Source organism: Mesoplodon densirostris, chromosome 8 (assembly GCF_025265405.1).
Source record: "Mesoplodon densirostris isolate mMesDen1 chromosome 8, mMesDen1 primary haplotype, whole genome shotgun sequence".
In the NCBI taxonomy this organism is placed as follows: domain Eukaryota; kingdom Metazoa; phylum Chordata; class Mammalia; order Artiodactyla; family Ziphiidae; genus Mesoplodon; species Mesoplodon densirostris.
This window is the reverse complement of record NC_082668.1, coordinates 61625446-61648721: the sequence shown is the minus strand read 5'-3', so window position 1 is coordinate 61648721 and position 23276 is coordinate 61625446. Positions and strand designations below refer to the sequence as shown.

At 36.7% G+C, this 23276-nt stretch overlaps 1 protein-coding gene across 1 annotated transcript in view; it reads left to right on the top strand.

Annotated features, from left to right (window-relative positions):
- LRP1B (LDL receptor related protein 1B) overlaps nt 1-23276 on the top strand; it is a 1545691-nt gene that overhangs the window by 1250254 nt on the left and 272161 nt on the right. Inside the window, exons 45-49 of the mRNA XM_060105953.1 lie at nt 508-633; nt 11277-11405; nt 13580-13699; nt 21174-21287; nt 21531-21680. Coding sequence (XP_059961936.1) covers nt 508-633; nt 11277-11405; nt 13580-13699; nt 21174-21287; nt 21531-21680 — 639 coding nt within the window. The remainder of the gene's footprint in view (nt 1-507; nt 634-11276; nt 11406-13579; nt 13700-21173; nt 21288-21530; nt 21681-23276) is intronic.

Sequence of the window (23276 nt, the reverse complement as noted above, 5' to 3'; positions counted from 1 at the left end):
GCTAGTGTTCAGGCTTTGACTATCTAATATATTGAAATTATCTGAAAGTTTTATGGAAAATTTTGTAGTTCTTAATTTATCACCAGAGGAACAATTCATTTTTAATTATTTGCTTCTGGATTTCTATTTCATACTTGCTCACTCCTCATATTTTTGAACATTCAAATCGTTTCCAAGAAAATAATACTTGTTGATAAACAAGCTTTGCATCTGGCCTTAAAATTTTTTTAATCACTGGAATACCTACAAAATTGCGGTCTGCAGTATGCATGTGGTTTCTAGAGGTACTAGTGCGTTGAATGACAAATATGTTAGAAAATGTAGAGATTTTTACATATTTTTAATGTTCTTATCTTTTGGAATATTTAGATTTGTTTAAAAATCCCAAATCTTCCTTGTTCATGAGATATTTTTGAGAAATTGAGGCTAACAGTTTACTGTTAATCTATATTAACATAGACTAGGAATTCAATATAAAATGTCACCAGTAAAACCTGTTCATTGCAGGTGAACTTTCTCCGTGTGCATTACTGAATGGAGGTTGCCATGACCTGTGCCTTTTAACTCCTAACGGAAGAGTGAACTGTTCCTGCAGGGGGGATCGAATATTGCTGAATGACAACAGATGTGTGAGTAAGTAAAGAGAATTGAAATGTGATATAACTGCTCAAAATGGCACACATGGACCTTGAAATTGTTTGAGTATATTTATGAAGTTGTACTCTCTTCCAGTATTAGAGGCCTGGTTGTCTTATCTCTCCATTCTAAAAAGAACTCAGTTTACCATTCTACCTATAGCACCATGTGATAGGTAATGATAACCCAAACAGTGACAAATGTTGTGTCCCCCTGATTCTGGGCTGGAAGATGTTGGATTAGCTAGAGAAATACCTGCAAGCAATGATCATCTGAAAACTTGTGTTTATGACTTTGAGTATTCAGTCAATAGTGAAATTAATTAAAGCTGAAATAAAGCAGTATATAGGCAGTAGCTTAGTAGCTTTGTAGTAAACCCATTCACAGGCCATCAGACTATGTAAATGAGAAAGGATGGCTCACACAGTTTATTTGTAATCATTTCCAAACTGTTAATTAAAAATGTAACATTGCAGCCTTGCATGATGTTTATATCTCCCAAAGGCATTACAATCTTTAATTAGTACCATTACAGTAAATACTTATTAACAGCTAAGTTTCCAAAACTGCTTCCACTATAAATAAGTGTTCAAGTGTTCCAATACTGCCATGAAAATTAGCCAGCAACATAAAAAGGGTTAATTTCTCTTTAATATTAAGACTATCCATGAGTAAGAAAGATGGGAGAGAAGCATCTTGGAAAATTGGAAATTGGTGAACTCACTCTTAGGATGTGTCAATTTTTGACATTTTTTTTTCTCCTCATCTCATATATTTCATCTTAGAAAATCAATAGAGCTGGATATATCTACATTATAAAAATTAGTATCATAAGCTGTAAGTATTTTTCATCTTTAGTCTTCTTATGGTCTTTATATACCAAGAGGATGTTCTCTTTTGCCTGTTCTTTATTTTAATATGAGCACTTTGTCATCATTTTCTTTACTTTGAAAACTACTGCACCTAATGCAAGAACATATACGTATTTTCTCACTTTGCAAATTGGTACCACAACCCAAAAGGGCATCTCTTAGCAAAAGAAGTAAAAGGCTTTTATTTAAGAATGTGCCAAAGAAAACAAGGGAATGATGTAATTGTTCAGAAGATAGCAAATTTCAATAATTCGGGCCACAAATTCCCACATTTCTTCATCATCTAACACTTCCCTGAATTGCTCACGCAATTGCTTAAACTCTCTCTTTCAGTTTGCCTTTGTGGTTTCAGCTGTAATGGCCTGGATCTGATGCTATCTGTAAGCCCGGAGTTTTAGCCATGCATTAGAATCACTCATGTTTCTTTCACAGGTCACTACAGGCCAGTAGTAAACCAATGCCTTTAGTCAGAACAGCAAGGCTTATTTGTATACAGCGGATGCCTGTCATTGCTGAAAAATAGATTGGATACATCTGTCCCTACAAAGCCACCTGCTTCTCACTGTTGATGAGAGGGAATGAATCAGACAGAAAACTATAGTTTTAAACAAGCATAGTTGTATTCACATAGAACTGTAGAGTGATATTGCATTCCTCAGAGCTGACATATCTTTACAGAAGTGTCTTGTATCCACTGTGCATTCATATTGAAATCCTGTGGTCCAGCAGAGAGATTGAAAAGTAACTCTTGGCTTCTTCTTGTCAAGTCCATCTTTAGGAAATGAGGATGTTTCTGGCATGTCTGTGTCGACCTCTGAATTAGTTCACCCAGAGCAGTTTATGAATGTTAATGGCAGCATTACAGGGGTGAAGGACCATTTACTAACATCTACCTGAGGGCAAAGGAGGGAAAAACCATTTGTTGTCATAACTCTTGACAAAAAGATTAGGCAATTCCATTTTATACAACATTGCTAGCCTTATTAAAACCCATAACAGAAATAAGAATAGCAAATATAATTAGATGAAGCAGTTACCTTGTAAGAGAATTGAGGATAGCTGAACCACATTTTTTGTTTCTAGAAAGAGGAAGAAAATACTCAATAGTATTTTTTCAAATGAACATGCCTAAGCAAGAATTGTGCTCATACACTGTTTGTTTTTTCATGATAAACTATATTTATCATGAATAATTTTCATTTTTTAAAGGCACAATGATTATAAAAGCAAAATATGATATTTGCCATCATAACAATTAGCTTTCACTGGAAATGAGAAATTAAACAGGATATGTTTAAAATAGACAAAATAAGTTAGGAATTCTAATGGACTCTCAGTAAATGGATGAATTTTGTTCAGTTCATGATCTAAGGTGATTGTGTGCAGTAATGTCAGCACTCTTCTTAAAGACAATAATTCTTTAAAGTTAATGATATTTTTAGATTCTTAATTCTTTGTTGCTTCCTCTAAAATGGTATTCTACCTTAGCTACTGACCAGTGAAGTTTAGACTGCACCAAGAAAAATAAAATTACCTTTAGAGAGGGGTGCTATCATTTAAAGAGTTAAATTATAAGTCTTTAATAGGTAGATAAGATATTCTAGTAAAATGAGTTAAATTCTAGGATAATAAAGAAATAAAACACTGGAAACTTTAAACAGTATTTGTGGCTGTTTAATTGATTATTCCTGAAATAAATCCTAAAAACTGATTTTAAAATTAAGCTGTGTTACCTGCATTAGTAGAAATAAATGAATTCTAATTACCTCCAATATAATTAATATGACTGACTTTCACTGTACAGTTTTTCAACAAGCAGTGGAATGAGTACATGCAAGCAAATAGCACGTAATACAACCAAAACATTGCATCCCAAAAGTTTGCTAGTAAATCTATTATTTAAGAATAAGAATAAGTCTGTTTTCCCCAAGAGAGGTCTTTCTAAGACAAGGGTAACATACTGGCACTCCAGGGATGAAGCCTAACTGTAGAAAGCTTTTTGTACTCATGGTTGTTGCCCGGTACTCACAAGTTGGGCAAACCACATAAAAACTCAGGCTTTTAATTTCTTATAAAAATCCTGACATTTAGAAGTGGGACAATATGGCAGTGGTCCACTGGAGCCCGTAAGCATCTGGGGCACATGCTTTCCAGTTTATCATTGTCCTCCACCAGCACATCCTACAGATTCCCATGCATTTCAAGGAGTAGGTACTGATCACGTGTGGCAGGAAGAGAGGGTCTGCTCCCTGGTACTTCTCACCATGGATAGAGCAAGAGGCTGATGAAAGTAATTTCAGCAATTCCAGTACTTCTGATTGATAGAAACTGCTCCAGAGATTTCTTCAGCAGGTAGTTAGGGAGGAAGACCAGTTGGAGGTGAGGTTTGAGATGAATAAATGCAAGCATTCAAAGATAAGAACTCTATATACTGGAAAATTTCAATGTATTGAAGAATATATGAGATTTCAATAAGAAAGTACAAAGACACTCTCAGTATGTACAGAGCTTATTTAACTGGCTCTTTTTAAAAATTTATTTTTAACATACACTGTTAAGCAAGATTCATAAATATAGTCCCCCAGATTTAAACCCCTCCTTCTCTCCACACATGTACAGTCACCAAATAATTAACAAAATACACAAGCAGGCATAAAAGAAAAAGTCAGGCAATTCCCAACAATTTGGAAAGGGAGGTTGAAGACAGCACAATAAAAAGTGTCCCTCTTAATTTTTTTTGTAAAGAAATGCCATAAACCACTGTCCTTTATTAATTTTATATTTAGATAAATTTTAGTTTATTTTTATAATTAAGATTAAGGGAAACAATTGTTATGACATCAAAAATGTTTGTTGAGGACTTCCGGGTAAGATGGCGAAAGAGTAAGACGCAGAGATCACCTTCGTCCCCACGGATACACCAGAAATACAGCTACACATGGAACAACTCCTACAGAACACCTACTGAACGCTGGCAGAAGACCCCAGACTTCCCAAAAGGCAAGAAACTCCCCACATACCTGGGTAGGGCAAAGCGGAGAGATTCCCGCACAGAGGATCGGTGCGGAGCGGCACTCACCAGCCCGAGAGGCTTGTCTGCTCGCCCGCCGGGGCGGGCGGCGCTGGAAGCTGAGGCTCGGGTTTCGGTCAGAGCGCAGGGAGAGGACTGGGGCAGGCGGCAAGGACACAGCCTAAAGGGGGCTAAAGTGCCACAGCTAGCCGGGAGGGAGTCCGGGAAAACTCTGGAGCTGCCGAAGAGGCAAGAGACTTTTTCTTCCCTCTTGATTTCCTGGTGCGTGAGGAGAGGGGATTAAGAGTGCCGCTTAAAGGAGCCCCACAGACAGGCGTGAGTCGCGGCTGAAAGCGCGGAGCCCAGTGACGGGCATGGGACGCTGGGGCTGCTACTGCTGCCACCAAGAAGCCTGTGTGCGAGCGCAGGTCACTGTCCACACCGCCCTTCCGGGAGCCTGTGCAGCCTGCCACTGCCGGAGTCCCGGGATCCAGGGGCGGCTTCCCTGGGAGAACGCACGGCGCGCCTCGGGCTGGTGCAACGTCACGCCGACCTCTGCCGCTGCAGGCTCGCCCCGCACCCCATGCCACTCCCTCCCCCGCGGCCTGAGTGAGCCAGAGTCCCCGAAGAGGCTGCTCCTTTAACCCTGTCCTGTCTGAGCGAAGAACAGACGCCCTCCTGCGACCTACACGCAGAGGCGGGGCCAAATCCAAAGCTGAGACCCAGGAGCTGTGAGAACAAAGAAGAGAAAGGGAAACCTCTCCCAGCAGCCTCAGAAGCAGCGGATTAAAGCTCCACGATCAACTTGATGTACCCTGCATCTGTGGAATACATGAATAGACAACAAATCATCCCAAATTGAGGAGCCAGGAGTCAGTGCTGTGCCTCTGAGGTGGGAGAGCTAACTTCAGGACACTGGTCCACAAGAGACCTCCCAGCTCCACATAATATCAAACGGCGAAAATCTTCCAGAGATCTCCATCTCAACACCAGCACCCAGCTTCACTCAACGACCAGCAAGCTACAGTGCTGGATACCCTATGCCAAACAACTAGCAAGACAGGAACACAACGCCACCCATTAGCAGAGAGGCTGCCTAAAATCATAAAAAGTCCGCAGACACCCCAAAACACACCACCAGACGTGGACCTGCCCACCAGAAAGACAAGATCCAGCCTCATCCACCAGAACACAGGCACTAGTCCCCTCCACCAGGAAGCCTACACAACCCACTAAACCAAACTTAGCCACTGGGGACAGACACCAAAAACAACGGGAACTACGAACCTGCAGCCTGCAAAAAGGAGACCCCAAACACAGTAACATAAGCAAAATGAGAAGACAGAAAAACACACAGCAGGAGAAGGAGCAAGATAAAAACCCACCAGACCTTACAAATGAAGAGGTAATAGGCAGTCTACCTGAAAAAGAATTCAGAACAATGATGGTAAAGATGATCCAAGATTCTATTTCCATGATCCAAAATCTTGGAAATAGAATAGACAAAATGCAAGAAACAGTTAACAAGGACCTAGAAGAACTAAAGATGAATCAAGCATCAATTAAAAACACAATAAATGAAATGAAAAATACTCTAGATGGGATCAATAGCAGAATAACTGAGGCAGAAGAAAGGATAAGTGAGGTGGAAGATAAAATACTGGAAATAACTGCTGCAGAGCAAAATAAAGAAAAAAGAATGAAAAAAACAGAGGACAGTCTCAGAGACCTCTGGGACAACATTAAACGCACCAACATTCGAATTATAGGGGTTCCAGAAGAAGAAGAGAAAAAGAAAGGGACTGAGAATATATTTCAAGAGATTATGGTTTGGAACTTCCCTAATATGGGAAAGGAAATAGTTACTCAAGTCCCGGAGGCACAGAGAGTCCCATACAGAATAAATCCAAGGAGAAATACGCCAAGACATATATTAATCAAACTGTCAAAAATTAAACACAAAGAAATCATATTAAAAGCAGCAAGGCAAAAACAACAAATAACACACAAGGGAATCCCCATCAGGATAACAGCTGATCTCTCAGCAGAAACTCTACAAGCCAGAAGGGAGTGGCAGGACATAATTAAAGTGATGAAGGAGAAAAACCTGCAACCAAGATTACTCTAGCCAGCAAGGATCTCATTCAGATTTGATGGAGAAATTAAAACCTTTACAGACAAGCAAAAGCTGAGAGAGTTCAGCACCACCAAACCAGCTTTACAACAAATGCTAAAGGAACTTCTCTAGGCAAGAAACACAACAGAAGGAAAAGACCTACAATAACGAACCCAAAACAGTTAAGAAAATGGGAATAGGAACATACATATCGATAATTACCTTAAATGTAAATGGACTAAATGCTCCCACCAAAAGATACAGATTGGCTGAATGGATACAAAAACAAGACCCATATATATGCTGTCTACAAGAGACCCACTTCAGACCTAGAGACACATACAGACTGAAATTAAGGGGATGGAAAAAGATATTCCATGCAAATGGAAACCAAAAGAAAGCTGGAGTACCAATTCTCATATCAGACAAAATAGACTTTAAAATAAAGACTACTAGGGCTTCCCTGGTGGCGCAGTGGTTGAGAGTCCGCCTGCCGATGCAGGGGACACAGGTTCGTGCCCCAGTCCGGGAAGATCCCACATGCCGCGGAGTGTCTGGGCCCGTGAGCCATGGCCGCTGAGCCTGCGCATCCGGAGCCTGTGCTCCGCAACGGGAGAGGCCACAAAAGTGAGAGGCCCGCATACCGCAAAAAAAAAAAAAAATAAAAAAATAAAGACTACTATAAGAGACAAAGAAGGACACTACATAATGATCAAGGGATCGATCCAAGAAGAAGATATAACAATTGTAAATATTTATGCACCAAACATAGGAGCACCTCAATACATAAGGCAAATACTAACAGCCATAAAAGGAGAAATCGACAGTAACACACTCATAGTAGGGGACTTTAACACCCCACTTTCACCAATGGACAGATCATCCAAAATGAAAATAAATAAGGAAACACAAGCTTTAAATGATACATTAAACAAGATGGACTTAATTGATATTTCTAGGACATTCCATCCAAAAACAACAGAATACACATTTTTCTCAAGTGCTCATGGAACATTCTCGAGGATAGATCATATCTTGGGTCACAAATCAAGCCTTGGTAAATTTAAGAAAATTGAACTTGTATCAAGCATCTTTTCCAACCACAATGCTATGAGACTAGATATCAATTACAGGAAAAGATCTGTAAAAAATACAAACACATGGAGGCTAAACAGTACACTACTTAATAACGAAGTGATCACTGAAGAAATCAAAGAGGAAATCAAAAAATACCTAGAAACAAATGACAATGGAGACACGACAACCCAAAACCTATGGGATGCAGCAAAAGCAGTTCTAAGAGGGAAGTTTATAGCAATACAATCCCACCTTAAGAAACAGGAAACATCTCGAATAAACAACCTAACCTTGCACCTAAAGCAATTAGGGAAAGAAGAACAAAAACATCCCAAAGTTAGCAGAAGGACAGAAATCATAAAAATCAGATCAGAAATAAATGAAAAAGAAATGAAGGAAACGATAGCAAAGATCAATAAAACTAAAAGCTGGTTCTTTGAGAAGATAAACAAAATTGATAAGCCATTAGCCAGACTCATCAAGAAGAAAAGGGAGAAGACTCAAATCAATAGAATTAGAAATGAAAAAGGAGAAGTAACAACTGACACTGCAGAAATACAAAAGATCATGAGAGATTACTACAAGCAACTATATGCCAATAAAATGGACAACCTGGAAGAAATGGACAAATTCTTAGAAATGCACAACCTGCCAAGACTGAATCAGGAAGAAATAGAAAATATGAACAGACCAATCACAAGCACTGAAATTGAAACTGTGATTAAAAATCTTCCAACAAACAAAAGCCCAGGACCAGATGGCTTCACAGGTGAATTCTATCAAGCATTTAGAGAAGAGCTAACACCTATCCTTCTCAAACTCTTCCAAAATATAGCAGAGGGAGGAACACTCCCAAACTCATTCTATGAGGCCACCATCACCTTGATACCAAAACCAGACAAGGATGTCACAAAGAAAGAAAACTACAGGCCAATATCACTGATGAACATAGATGCAAAAATCCTCAACAAAATACTAGCAAACAGAATCCCACAGCACATTAAAAGGATCATACCCCATGATCAAGTGGGGTTTATTCCAGGAATGCAAGGATTCTTCAATATATGCAAATCAATCAACGTGATACACCATATTAACAAATTGAAGGAGAAAAACCATATGATCATCTCAATAGATGCAGAGAAATCTTTTGACAAAATTCAACACCCATTTATGATAAAAACCCTGCAGAAAGTAGGCATAGAGGGAACTTTCCTCAACATAATAAAGGCCATATATGACAAACCCACAGCCAGCATCATCCTCAATGGTGAAAAACTGAAACCATTTCCACTAAGATCAGGAACAAGACAAGGTTGCCCACTCTCACCACTCTTATTCAACATACTTTTGGAAGTTTTAGCCACAGCAATCAGAGAAGAAAAGGAAATAAAAGGAATCCAAATCGGAAAAGAAGAAGTAAAGCTGTCACTGTTTGCAGATGACATGATACTATACATAGAGAATCCTAAAGATGCTACCAGAAAACTACTAGAGCTAATCAACGAATTTGGTAAAGTTGCAGGATACAAAATTATTGCACAGAAATCTCTGGCATTCCTATATACTAATGATGAAAACTCTGAAAGTGAAATCAAGGAAACACTCCCATTTACCATTGTAACAAAAAGAATAAAATATCTAGGAATAAACCTACCTAAGGAGACAAAAGACCTGTATGCAGAAAATTATAAGACACTGATGAAAGAAATTAAAGATGATACAAATAGATGGAGAGATGTACCATGTTCTTGGATTGGAAGAATCAACATTGTGAAAATGACTCTAGTACCCAAAGCAATCTACAGATTCAATGCAATCCCTATCAAACTACCACTGGCATTTTTCACAGAACTAGAACAAAAAATTTCACAATTTGTATGGAAACACAAAAGACCCCGAATAGCCAAAGCAATCTTGAGAACGAAAAATGGAGCTGGAGGAATCAGGCTCCCTGACTTCAGACTATACTACAAAGCTACAGTAATCAAGACAGTATGGTACTGGCACAAAAACAGAAAGATAGATCAATGGAACAGGATAGAAAGCCCAGAGATAAACCCACGGACATATGGTCACCTTGTCTTTGATAAAGGAGGCAGGAATGTACAGTGGAGAAAGGACAGTCTCTTCAATAAGTGGTGCTGGGAAAACTGGATAGGGACATGTAAAAGTATGAGATTAGATCACTCCCTAACACCATACACAAAAATAAGCTCAAAATGGATTAAAGACCTAAATGTAAGGCCAGACACTATCAAACTCTTAGAGGAAAACATAGGCAGAACACTCTATGACATAAATCACAGCAAGATCCTTTTTGACCCACCTCCTAGAGAAATGGAAATAAAGACAAAAATAAACACATGGGACCTAATGAAACTTAAAAGCTTTTGCACAGCAAAGGAAACCATAAACAAGACCAAAAGACAACCCTCAGAATGGGAGAAAATATTTGCAAATGAAGCAACTGACAAAGGATTAATCTCCAAAATTTATAAGCAGCTCATGCAGCTCAATAACAAAAAAACAAACAACCCAATCCAAAAATGGGCAGAAGACCTAAATAGACATTTCTCCACCGAAGAAATACAGACTGCTAACAAACACATGAAAGGATGCTCAACATCTTTACTCATTAGAGAAATGCAAATCAAAACTACAATGAGATATCATCTCACACCAGTCAGAATGGCCATCATCAAAAAATCTAGAAACAATAAATGCTGGAGAGGGTGTGGAAAAAAGGGAACACTCTTACACTGCTGGTGGGAATGTGAATTGGTACAGCCACTATGGAGAACGGTATGGAGGTTCCTTAAAAAACTACAAATAGAACTACCATATGACCCAGCAATCCCACTACTGGGCATATACCCTGAGAAAACCATAATTCAAAAAGAGACATGTACGAAAATGTTCATTGCAGCTCTATTTACAATAGCCAGGAGATGGAAACAACCTAAGTGTCCATCATCGGATGAATGGATAAAGAAGATGTGGCACATATATACAATGGAATATTACTCAGCCATAAAAAGAAATGAAATTGAGCTATTTGTAATGAGGTGGATAGACCTAGAGTCTGTCATACAGAGTGAAGTAAGTCAGAAAGAGAAAGACAAATACCGTATGCTAACACATATATATGGAATTTAAAAGAAAAAATAATGTCATGAAGAACCTAGGGGTAAGACAGGAATAAAGACACAGACCTACTAGAGAATGGACTTGAGGATATGGGGAGGGGGAAGGGTAAGCTGTGACAAAGTGATAGAGTGGCATGGACATATATACACTACCAAACGTAAAATAGATAGCTAGTTGGAAGCAGCTGCATAGCACAGGGAGATCAACTCGGTGCTTTGTGACCGCTTGTAGGGGTGGGATAGGGAGGGTGGGAGGGAGACGCAAAAGGGAGGGGATATGGGAACATATGTATATGTATAACTGATTAAATTTGTTATAAAGCAAAAAAATAAAAATAAAAAAATAAAAAAATTTTTAAAAAGAGCGTAAAAAAAATGTTTATTATTGTATAAAATGTTGGCTTTTTTCCTTTCAGCTAAAAATTCTTCCTGCAATATTTATTCAGAGTTTGAGTGTGGAAATGGAGAATGTATTGATTACCAGCTCACCTGTGATGGCATTCCTCATTGTAAGGATAAATCAGATGAAAAACTGCTCTACTGTGGTGAGTTTCCAATGTATGATTTACTCATTTCAGAATGTAATTCGTTTTATAGCTTTTGGTGTGATTGTCTCCATTTGGTTTATGTGTACGATTTCTTTAATGCCTCTCATTAACATGTAGATCTAAGGCAAATGATTTGGCTTTGTTCTTATTGAAATGGGGCACCATATTTCCTACCCAAAACACATGATATTCATTGAAGAATTTCCTCATGGTTTTCCATGCATGAAGTATAAATTTAAATACAGCAAGAGCCTGTCTTTTGAGCTGCTTCATTATTCATCATTAGGAAAACGTTTTAGGCTTACATTCCTAAAAATATGTCAGAAATATCAGTTATTGGGTAGATATTGCAGGTTTACTCTGCAGCAAAAGTCCACCATCAGTCAATAGCATGTTGTTGTGTTGATATCAAAGTCTTATTCATTCTATTTTTGCCTCCAGGATTGTCCCAGAGCTAGTGTCCTTAGGTACAAAGGCTGATTGCTTTAGCCATGGTCCCCATTAAGTATGGAATTCCACCATCTGTGCCTCTGTAGGTGACATCAAGTGGTAGTCAACCTTTCCTTCTCCCTTGGAAGTAGAGACTGGCTTTTGGACCCTAGTAAGCAACTGTAATTTGCCTTCACTGCAACAATATTTTTCCTGAAAGTTTGTGTCTATGCAATCATTAATAATTATTATAGAATTGATCCAGATTATTTCTAAATTAGTCTGATTTATTTTTGTGCTGTAATACAATAGTACTGGTATTATATGCTCTGCAAAATTTAGGAATCTATATCTGGAAATGCTATATTTGGCTTCTATTTTTCTCCTTTGTTTTCTTATATTAGAGAAAGTTAAAACAAGAGGAGGATGGATTTTGGGAAATTTATGTCACTCTTTTACATTGCAGAATAAACACCCTTGGTTAAAATCACAGTCAAATGTAATTTGTCCATAATTTATATGTAACTGAAATCTTAGGGAATTTACCTCAAATGACATGTTTGCTTGAATCAACCGCTATATCCTGTATACCATGAAAATATTAAAGCATATAAAAATGTAATAATAATCAACTTACAAATTCACATTATTATTAATTGGCTTGGGAATATATTTCATATTATTTTTATCTTCTTAGTAGACAGGTAATATTTGTGTGAGAAAGGGTTAGCAAACTTTTTCTGTAAAAGGTCAGCTTGTATTATAGGTTTTGTGGGCCATATATACTCCTGTCACATATTCTATTTTTTTAATAATCCTTTAAAAATGTAAATATCATTCTTAGCTTCAGAGCCATATAAAAACAGGCTGATAGGCTGCATTTGGCCTGCAGGCTATAGTTTGACAATCTCAGGTATAGATTCCAGAGTTTAGAATCACACTTGAGGTTAAATCTTTGTTCCCAAATGTACTAGTGCGTGACTAGCATGAACAAGGGTACTGACTTCTCTATGTTTTAGTTTCTCACTACCAAGTAAATCTAGATGGGGTGATGGTTGGGAGCATTAAATAAACAAATGTACATTTACATATGCTCAATATAGAGCCTGGCACAAAATTACTTTTCAGTAAATGGCAGCTATTATTATTGTGAGTGGTACCTTCTGCCCCAAATCAGAAAATGTCAGGAGACTCTCATTAAGGTAAATAGAATTCAGAGGCAATTATTATTCTGCTTAGAAAATTTGGATAGACATTTTAAGATGATTTCTAAGAGAAATTTATGGATAAGTAGGTGACTCTTGGATTCACTGATTCAGGGATACATGTTTTCACACTTTTTTCCTTGTTTTAAAATCTTTGTGGGGTACAAAGGAGAGAGGGGATAGGTGTTGGTGTGTCTTTATTACATTGGAGGTAGAGATTCATTTCTTCAGATTTGAGTATGTGATACATGTTTATTTCTACGCTAGCTTACAGAAATGCCAGAAACAATAATGTGAGTATAGTTTGATGAGGTCTCCGAGTATGAATCACTGAGGTTAAAACAGTCAGAAAGGCTTTTTACTGCATGAACTACTTGATAATGCACAGATATTCTAACCCAGAACTTGGATGCCACACGGCACTTGTTTTATAGACCCACAATCCGGTTATTGTGAATGAGATATCATCTGTGATCTTCTTTTTGTAAAAATAGTTCTATAAGCCCTCCAAGTATGTGTTTTACTTTTCTGTGTAAGAAAACAGAAGCTGTCGAAGAGGTTTCAAGCCCTGCTACAATCGTCGTTGTGTTCCTCACAGCAAGTTATGTGATGGTGGAAACGACTGTGGAGACAACTCTGATGAATTAGATTGTAAAGGTAAACACATATTGTATCAGCCTCGGAATATTATCATGCTAAGTGTTTCCTAAACTCTTCCAAAGTGTATTCCTGAGAGCACTATGGTTTCCCCCTTCTGATACATAACAACAATTAGCATCTATGGACCATACTTTGGTAAATGCTATTGGGGCAGAGTTACTAGAGTCAACTGAAAATTATGACTATATTTTCTGTTTCTATTTCTTTCTTTGCTCACTTCAAAATTCTTTCTCACCTTTTCAGTTCAACCACCCTATTTATGGGACATTTCTACCAGAATATATAATACTGAATCTACTGCTCCAAAATGCTCCCCTTCATTCCTTAATTCTCTCTCCTACCCATGCTCTCATCATTTTCCTACTTATTGGACAAGAAACCTTGGTACTATCCTTGGTTCCTCCTTCCACCATGTTTTATCACCCACATGTCCAATCATAAACAAATCTTCCAATTCTTTGAGATATATTCCCCTTCAATCTACTTTGAGCCTTGATTAACAAAGTAGCTCTTTTATTGGTCTCCGTTTCTACTCTTTCCAGTAAATCTGAATTTTTAGTCATGCTAAAACAATTTAACATTTTACCATAGTAACGACTGTGACACATCAGCAACCAGACTGCCTGGGATAGAACCCCAGTCCCACCACTAACTGCATGACTTTGGATAAGGTACTTAACCAACCCGTGGCTCAGTTTCTCAAGCTGTAAGAAAAAGAGACAATAGTTAAATAAGTATATCAGTATTAGAATAGAACTTGGCATATAGTAAATGCTATGTAAACATTTACTTTTTTATCACTTCCCATATAAAACATCCCAGTGTTTGCAGAATAAGTGACAAGTTTTTAGTCTGACATTTAAGGTCTCCTAAAACCTGGATCCAACAGATCTTTCCAAACCAATTTACCTTTAAAAATCTTTCCATCCATTGAAATACTTTACTGGGTAAAATTCATTAAAGACTGAGACAAAAAATTTGTAAGTTCTATGTGTGCCCTCAGGTAGTTCAAACTCTAAGTGAAAGATAGTCATTTAAACAGGTGAAGATGAATATAAGGTGCTATGATTGCACTATTAAGAACACAGTTTTGTTTTGTTTTTTTGGGCTTGGAAGTATCCTGAAAGGTTTCATAGACTAGATTAAATTTAAGCTGAGTCTTAAAGTATAAATAAGGTAGAATGATCAAAATAGAAGAGAATTCCAAGTAGAAGGACCAATAATGAAAACTGCAAGTAATTTGATATGGTTAGAGCCAGATTGCATATTGGGGAGTGGTGAAAAAAATGAGGCAAGTTAGAAGAAAGAACCAGGAAATGAAGATTTTTTTTTGGTGCCATGTTAAAGAACATGACCTTTATCTTACAGTCACCAGAAAGTTTTAAAAGGGAAAAAAACCCTATGATTTTTAGAATGAAAACTCTAATACTGAGATCAGAAGGACAAAATAGTAGCCTATTACAGCAGCCAAAGCTAAGAATAAAGAGGAGAGAGACAGATATAACAGCATTTTAAAAGGTAGCATAACAAGTCTTTTGCAATAATAAACATGGAGGAAACATGGGAATAGAGGAGATACGTGTGTGTTTGTGTGTGTGTGTGTGTGTTTTGTATGCTTTTAAAATATTTGTTTTCATTAATTTTTAAATTTATTTTTGTGTGCCTTTTGTGTGTGTTAGATGGGGATAAGATAATAAGAACAGTCCACATTCTGAGGTTGGAGTACCTGTAGACATTCAGATGGAACTGTTTGAAAGGTATATAGGTAAATATAGATCTGGAGCTCAGGTAGTAGGTTTAGACCAGAAGTATTGATTTTGGACTTCTTAAAGAGAGAGAGCTCAAAGGATGGATGGTCTAATAGTTGTTTTAAGGGAGTGCATCAGAATGACCTGTTAAAAATGAAAGATACTAATATAAAAAGGAAAAGTACACCACAGGACTAATAAAAAGAGCTTCACAAGAAATTAGTTTTTCAAGAAAGGAGGATAAGTTCGCGTTACAGAGAAAGCAAGAGGGCATGCATAGACTGGAGTGTCCACTGTAATTGGCAAATAGAAGATAATCTCTTGCTTGGCTTCAAGAGAGTCAGTTCAGTGCAATGGCAAGGAAAAGCCAGATCACATTGGATTGAAACAGAATATGAATGGTGAAAGAGTAAAGACAGTGAATACAGATTATTTTTAAAAAAGGTAAATGGTAAAGAAAAGATGTGTGAAGTACAGTTGTAACGAGAAGGCTATAAAAAGTTGAGGAAGAAGGCAGAATGTGTACAAATTATTTTGTAGCTGATAAAGGACTGAGAAGTTACTCTGCTGTCTTAGACTATATATGACCTTGGCCAAACACTTGAGTAGCTTACTATGTGAGTTGACACTGTAGTTTAGGAAGAGCCAAGTACATTTGAAAATTAAGTCAGCTATTGTTTCATATTATTTATAAAATATTAAAAATGATAAAATGTAGTAAGATATGGGAGTAAGTAGAGGGAAATGGATAAGCATTTGGAAGAGAGGAGGAAAGGAAACTAGAAGTAGACCAGAAAATGGGTATGTTCTATTAGTTATTTGTAAGCAGGAAAGGAGAATATAATGAAAACTTTAAGCTAGGATAAAAATAAAAATATCAAGCTAGAATGTGAAGGAACTGAATAATAAATACAGAAAGTGATTTTAAAAGAAAATTCATAAAAAGAGCTACGGAAATGTAATCAGTTACTGTGGATTTTCTTGGAAAACGTTTTTTTTGAAAAGCAGTAAGTAAATTAGTGTGTTTGGGTTTATGAAATACAGTACCTAGTACATGGTATGTGTTTATTGAACTCTTATGTGGCTGGTTGAAGCCGTAAGTCTTCCAAAAGTGTAGATAGGTTTCATTCTGCCTACTGATATCAATATCAGCTGCTGAATAACAATAAAATAACTCAAAATGTTACTTCCCCTTTTTTTAATCTAAGCTCTTGATTTCTGTGTTATAACCATCTCAGCCATATACTTGGGGACAGAACTACTCTGAGAATCAAGTTTCTGTCAAAACTTTTCTTTTGTGATAATAATAGTAAAGAGATCATGACAATTGGATATCTTAAGAAACAACAACAAAATCTTATGCCTTGAATTTCTTCCTATCTAATGTAGTACATTTGAAACTGCAGATACTCAAGCACATGCTATATTACATACTAAAATTTAATAAATTTGAGTAAACGGACTAGCTTCCTTAGGATAAACAAATGGGTAGCTTTTTAGATGAAAGGTTACTTATTACACTTGCATCTTTTAGATTTGATTTTTCCCTCATATTAAGATTGTTCACATGGTAACCTTGTAGGGCACATTTCATGCTATAGAGGAAAGACTTACTTGGGTCCTTTTTCCATAAGCCAGTTTCTTATAAAGCATTAATTCAGATGTGTGTCCGTCAAACACATGGACACTTACAGCACTTAAAAGATAATGAAGGAAAAGGAACATGAACAGGCTCAGGAAGAATGAAAAATGAATGACTTCTCCAAGCCTTTTCTTCTAGTCACTCCTTCTTTGTTTCTGTAGTCAGTGCAACATAGGGATGCAGTGCTTTGTTGTATGTATATGTGCACACACACACAAACCACATGTTATTGTTGAATGTAAATAAAGTAAAATATAACACAATTTAAACAGTACAATAAAAATGTCAATAAATACAGAGAGATTTTGATAGGCTGTGGAGAGAGACTATGGTGGAATCATCCGTAAATTATTTCAGATACTATTACAGTTTTGTTTGTTTAATTCAGATGTTAATAGTAATTAACATTACTCTTTTTTAATGCCACAAGTCAAAGAATCTGTTTACAGAGTGGAAATGGATATTACAAGGAACTATTTATGGTTTCTTATCCTTTGGAAGCAAAGCAAAACCCCAAATCCTCATCCATCTTTTATTACTGCCCCTTTGTAGCAGTTCCTTTCATGACTGAGAGCTTTAGACATCAAGCTAGCTGGTGAGGATCTAAGGAGTTGCTCAGAAAGTTTATCATTCTGTATTCCTCTTCTGGTTGTGTCAGAGTTTGAGTGAATAGATTTGTAGAGAGTGCATAATATCCCTCCTTTGCTGCCTGTTGAGATGAATATGCTCCCTTTGAGAAGTACATGAACTTCCTTGGGCCATCTGAACATCTTTAGGTGGACTGGAGAGCTAAGTACTTCTGAGATGACCTAGAGGAGAGGAAACTGGTGAGTTTTCTTTCCCAAATTCATAGCAAAACTTTGAAGATTCCACAAACAACAAGCTAAAGGAAAAGGATAAGCGTGCCTACAGAGGAAATCATCATCCCTTCTGGGTTCTCATATCCTTAGAACCTAAGCAGTGAATTCAATAAAAGATGTGGTTTGAAAGTAAACAGAAGAGATATGACAGCACACTTCATGTATTTTTTCCTTGTCACCTTCCCTTTGCTACAGGCTGGGTAGGAGAGTTGGAAAAGAAAACATTGAGTTAGGTTATTTACAAGGAACATCCTAAGAACTAGGGAAAGACTAATCGATTTTGTATCTTTCCTACCTGATTAAATATTTTAACTGATATGGAGAAAATAAGGTGGATTAAATAGGAAAACTAAGAAAGTATATGAGGGAAAGAATGGTTTTACTTTCTCTCTTGCTGCTACTTTTGAGCTACTATCCCTGTCAGATCTTCCTTTGTCGTATCTCGTTGCTATTCCTGGTGTGGCTGTGGTATATTTCCACTCACATTTTGTAGGTGTACTTTTTCCTTTGTACTATCTGGAAGGAAGAGTCTAGTATTTCCCACTCAGGTTACCTTTATTTGGACTACATTATTTTCTGTTCTCTTTTTTCCAGGACTTTTAGCCTGAAGAAAAGTTGTCAGAAGGCTTTCATATTCACTTGACAAATTAGAGATCCCATCACCTTTCTCCCTCAAGACCCACCCTAAGGGTGAAACACATTTCAGTACTTGACTGACCAAAACAACATGAGAAAGGAACATGGTTGAGGGACTAGAGAGGTAGAGGTTTTGGCAGAAGAAGCATTTGCTTACTTATGAAATGACATTGTCACTGTTCCCATGGATTTCTCCTGTTCCAGGACTCTCTTTCCTTGTCTACAAATGCTGGAGACGTTAATCCCCACAACCACCTTGCTCCTGCTGCTTATGGAATTGTGCCACCACTTGATATGTCCAATTCCATTGTCACTTATCACCCTATTTAACCCTCTAGTGCTTCCCAAACTCTGTATCAAGTCATAGAATCTATAGAGATAGGATTAGAAGTTAAGGGACAATCGGTTCCTATTTGCACATCTCACCCACTCTAATAGGCTGCCCTTGCCCTCCTCACCAAGATTCAGTAGCCTTATTTTTGTTCTCCTGACCCCCTACCTCACTTTTTCCCTTGGCTTTCTCTTAAATACTATTTCCTAACCACTCTTCTCAACTTTGAAGTTATAGTTTCTTTTCATCTGGTTAGAATTCCTCTGTTTCTTTTTTATTCCTAGAATTCCATCCAAGACCGTTTCTACTTGTTCCACATTTCCACTCTTCTTATAAGCCATTCTTTACACTTACTTCCACCTGAGCCCCCAGCACCATTTTTGAAACTCCATTACTGTGAAATCCTTGAATCTCCAGTCCTCTTAACAGTCTGACATGCCATCTCCATGTTCATGGAGTCATAATTTGCCTCTTCACTTTATCTGCCACCATTACCCACCCAGATGGACTCCCTGCCATGTACACAGAAGATTCTCTATGGAAGTTTGGAGGGAGATGGAGATGGTGGAAGGGGTTGTGATTGCCCCCATTGCTTCAGAATTAGGATTTCTGGTATCCCAAACTCTAACTGCAAGTATTAGATAATGCACGTCAAGTAGCTTAGAGATAAATCTTTGTAGACTTGTTTAGGAATATTACTACTATCTAGAATATTGTTTCACAGAGAAATGAATTCTGTCATCTAAATAACGGGATTATGAGGAATCCTTTGGAACACAACCTCTTAATAGGAGACTGCTGATAGACAGCAAAGTCAGAAACAAAATGTATATGCTTGTCATGATTATTTTCTATGTTATATATTCCATTTATTTTTTCCACTGAAAAATATTGAATGTGAAATGTAATAAAAAAGACTATGGAAGAGATTTTGCTTTACTTAGGCATAAAAGAAAAATACCTACTTTTTTCCTGTTTGGAACAGTGTATTTATCTCTACTTATAATGGCATTATCTGTTTCAAATGATGTTATTTTTAATGAAGAAAACAGTGAAGCAATTATAATTGCAAATTGTAAATAAAACATTTATTCTAATCATCATTTAAACACAAATAAGGATACAATTGCAAGATACAATTAAATATAATAATAGTGCATTATGAGATACAAATGACATACACACCCTTGAATAAAATTTGCATATTTTAAATAGCATTTTAACCATTTACAATTGATATAATTTATATTTATAATTAGATAGGCTCTTTAAAATATCAACCCTAGTAAAAGTGGCATAATCAAGGAGCCCTTCAGGTTGTACATTAACATAATCAACCTGTGGAAATTTGAATTTGGTATAAAAATCTCACCAAAGTTAATCTAACACAAAACAAGCCATGCACCTGTTTACAACATATTGCTGAAAACCATTATATGGTAATGAATGTGTAAGCAAAGTAAAAAGGAATATATGATGAATAAGCTATTCTGTACAAAGAATATGTAATGTTGGTAGCATATCAAAACTGATTTTCATCTAAGCATAGCAGGGATTTGGAAAGCCATACTTTCCAACAACAGAGACAAGTCTTACCACATTTGTATGTTTCTTGGCATGAGGAATCCATATTTACTATACCAAATGTTAGTAATATGGCCATGTGAAAGGGGATAACTTAGTATAATGACTTTCTAGCAGTGCTGAACTATTCCCTCTTTGAGTAAATAAAGCAAATACTCTGGTTTCTCCCTCTCAATCTCTGACTTTGTTTGTGTGTCTTTTTATCATAGCAGTGAATGTTTCACTTCTTCTTAGCAAACAGATCGGGATTTCTCTGTACACACTCAATCAGGCATTTGCTTAGTGTCATACCTTGTATTTTGAAGTTGGAAGGAGAGAGAAGTTTCAGCAACATTTAATTTTTTTGTTGTTGTTGGTTTAGCGCTGATATGGTATGATAGGGAAAACAAGGCACGGTCCCTGCTTACAATTTAATGGGGGGAGAGATACATAAACAGGCCATTGCAATGCAGTATTATAAGTACTACAATGTAGGGAAGAACAGCGTGACAGGGGAAGATGTATGAGGCATCTAACCCAAGCTTATTGTTGGGGGTTATGGGTCAAGTTTGACTGCCCAGAGTTAAAAAGGCAAAACCAAACAAAATTGTGAGAATTAAAGTACTCAAAATGTTAAGCAAGGAGTCATTTTCTCTCGTCTATCCATTTGTTTATTTACCTGTTTTTCTAGTTTCAACCTGTGCCACTGTTGAGTTCCGCTGTGCAGATGGGACGTGCATTCCAAGATCAGCACGATGCAACCAGAACCTAGATTGTGCAGATGCTTCAGATGAAAAGAACTGCAGTAAGATATTCCATTACATTTTGTTTGTTCATGCCTGTGCACCTTTGGCATTACATTGAACAGTGTCTAACTCCTCACTGAACCTTGTCCAGAATTGATATGTAATTAACCCTTGTTGTGTAGGATAATTGCATATTTACTTCTTCAAATGAGGTTAACTTTTCTTGTTTCTGTGACCTACATAGAAGGCTCATAATCTTTGCAGATGAGGTGTTTTTCATTTTTCTCTTGACCTCCTTATAGATAATACAGACTGTACATATTTCTATAAACTTGGAGTGAAAACCACAGGATTCATAAGATGTAATTCTACCTCACTGTGTGTTCTGCCAACCTGGATATGCGATGGGTCTAACGACTGTGGAGACTATTCAGATGAATTAAAATGCCCAGGTAATTCTAGAAGACAAAACAGTCTTTGCCTTGAAGATTTAGGGGCTGGTTGTATAGCATAAACTTATTAATTTTCATTCTTGATACTCAATGACTCAGATTAAAACAAATATTGTAGACTGAATTAAAAATAATCACCCTGTGCTAGACATGCCACTTTATATTTTTTAATGACTTATGGAATGATACTTGAGAAATCTGTTCTATGTTTGGATCAATTTCTTTTTTCATGTTCAGTTCCTCATTAATCCTTTTAAAGTTGGTGTTTACGTCTTAAAATGTGTAATCTATAAAGTTTTCACAGAAGTAGTATATACTGAGAGAAAACAATCTATAGACTAAAGGGAGGGAGACTGTTTCTCACCACTAGCTTTACTCCTGTTATTATACAGCTTGTATTGTCAAGTTAGGCTATTTGATGCAGTTTACACAATCTTTTGGCATACTAGTATGGGTAACATAATAGTTATCATTACTGGATCAATGTCAGACTGGTATATTTATATATATTAGCCATCTTTACCTACACAAGCACTGAAAAGTCTCAGTGAGACACTTTTCTTAGGAGAATGCCTTCCATAAGAAGGTCATGAACCTATTTCTTTCTAACTATTTAAGGAAACAAATTTTAAAAATATATAATAATACCAGAAAGAAAGATGTTAAATTACTATAACTGAAAGTAGATATGCTTGTAGTATACTATTACATGTGTTCTCATACTGCTGTTTCCTTCTCTTGACCCTGCCACTACAATCACTTTTTTCCATGCTTAGTAGATGTGTAATATTTTTTTGAAACATTTTAAGAAATTATATTTGTAGGTATTCCATACACAAGTGTATACAATACACACACACACACACATACGATCTACTCTAAAGAATTGATATTCTTAATGGTGCATAATCAATCAATTAACTGGGAAATAGCAGATTCCTTTTTTTTCTTTTCCCCACTGCTCATCGGTATGTGACACTCTGTGATGTTCCTTTTGGGTTTGAAAAGACTTGCTGTATCCTAGGAGGAACTGGAAAACTTCTCTGGAGGCACTGGCTCACTGCAAATCTACATCTTTTCTTTTTTTTTTTTAACTTTATCCTTCATTATATAAAACATTAAATAAATATAGAAAATTGCTTTAGACTCATGGAAACTGGGTGTTTAGATTCTTATTGCAATGTTTCTTCTGTAACAATTCTTTATCTCATTATGGCTATAGTTAATTTTTTAAATTATTTTGAAGGCAGTATAACTAGGTATCTATTAAGCTTGTAAATATATATTTTTAAACTTTATTTGTAGTCTTTATATATTTCTAGGATTAATAAATGATTTTGAAAGCTAACTTTCAATATTAATAGAGAATAGTGATTATATTGGGGAAGTAGGAAAGGGGCATTAATATACACTTATGAAACAGGTGGGCAGACAAACAGGAAGCCAGTAAAAGGTCAGTCTAAATACCTTAGGTTATATCTAGGCAATATCCTAAGAAAAAATAAGACATCCAGCACAATCAAGACTTTTTGTGTTAATGATGAATCCCTTCAAAAAGTAATTTTCATCTTTAATTAGATCTACAAAGTTGGCATT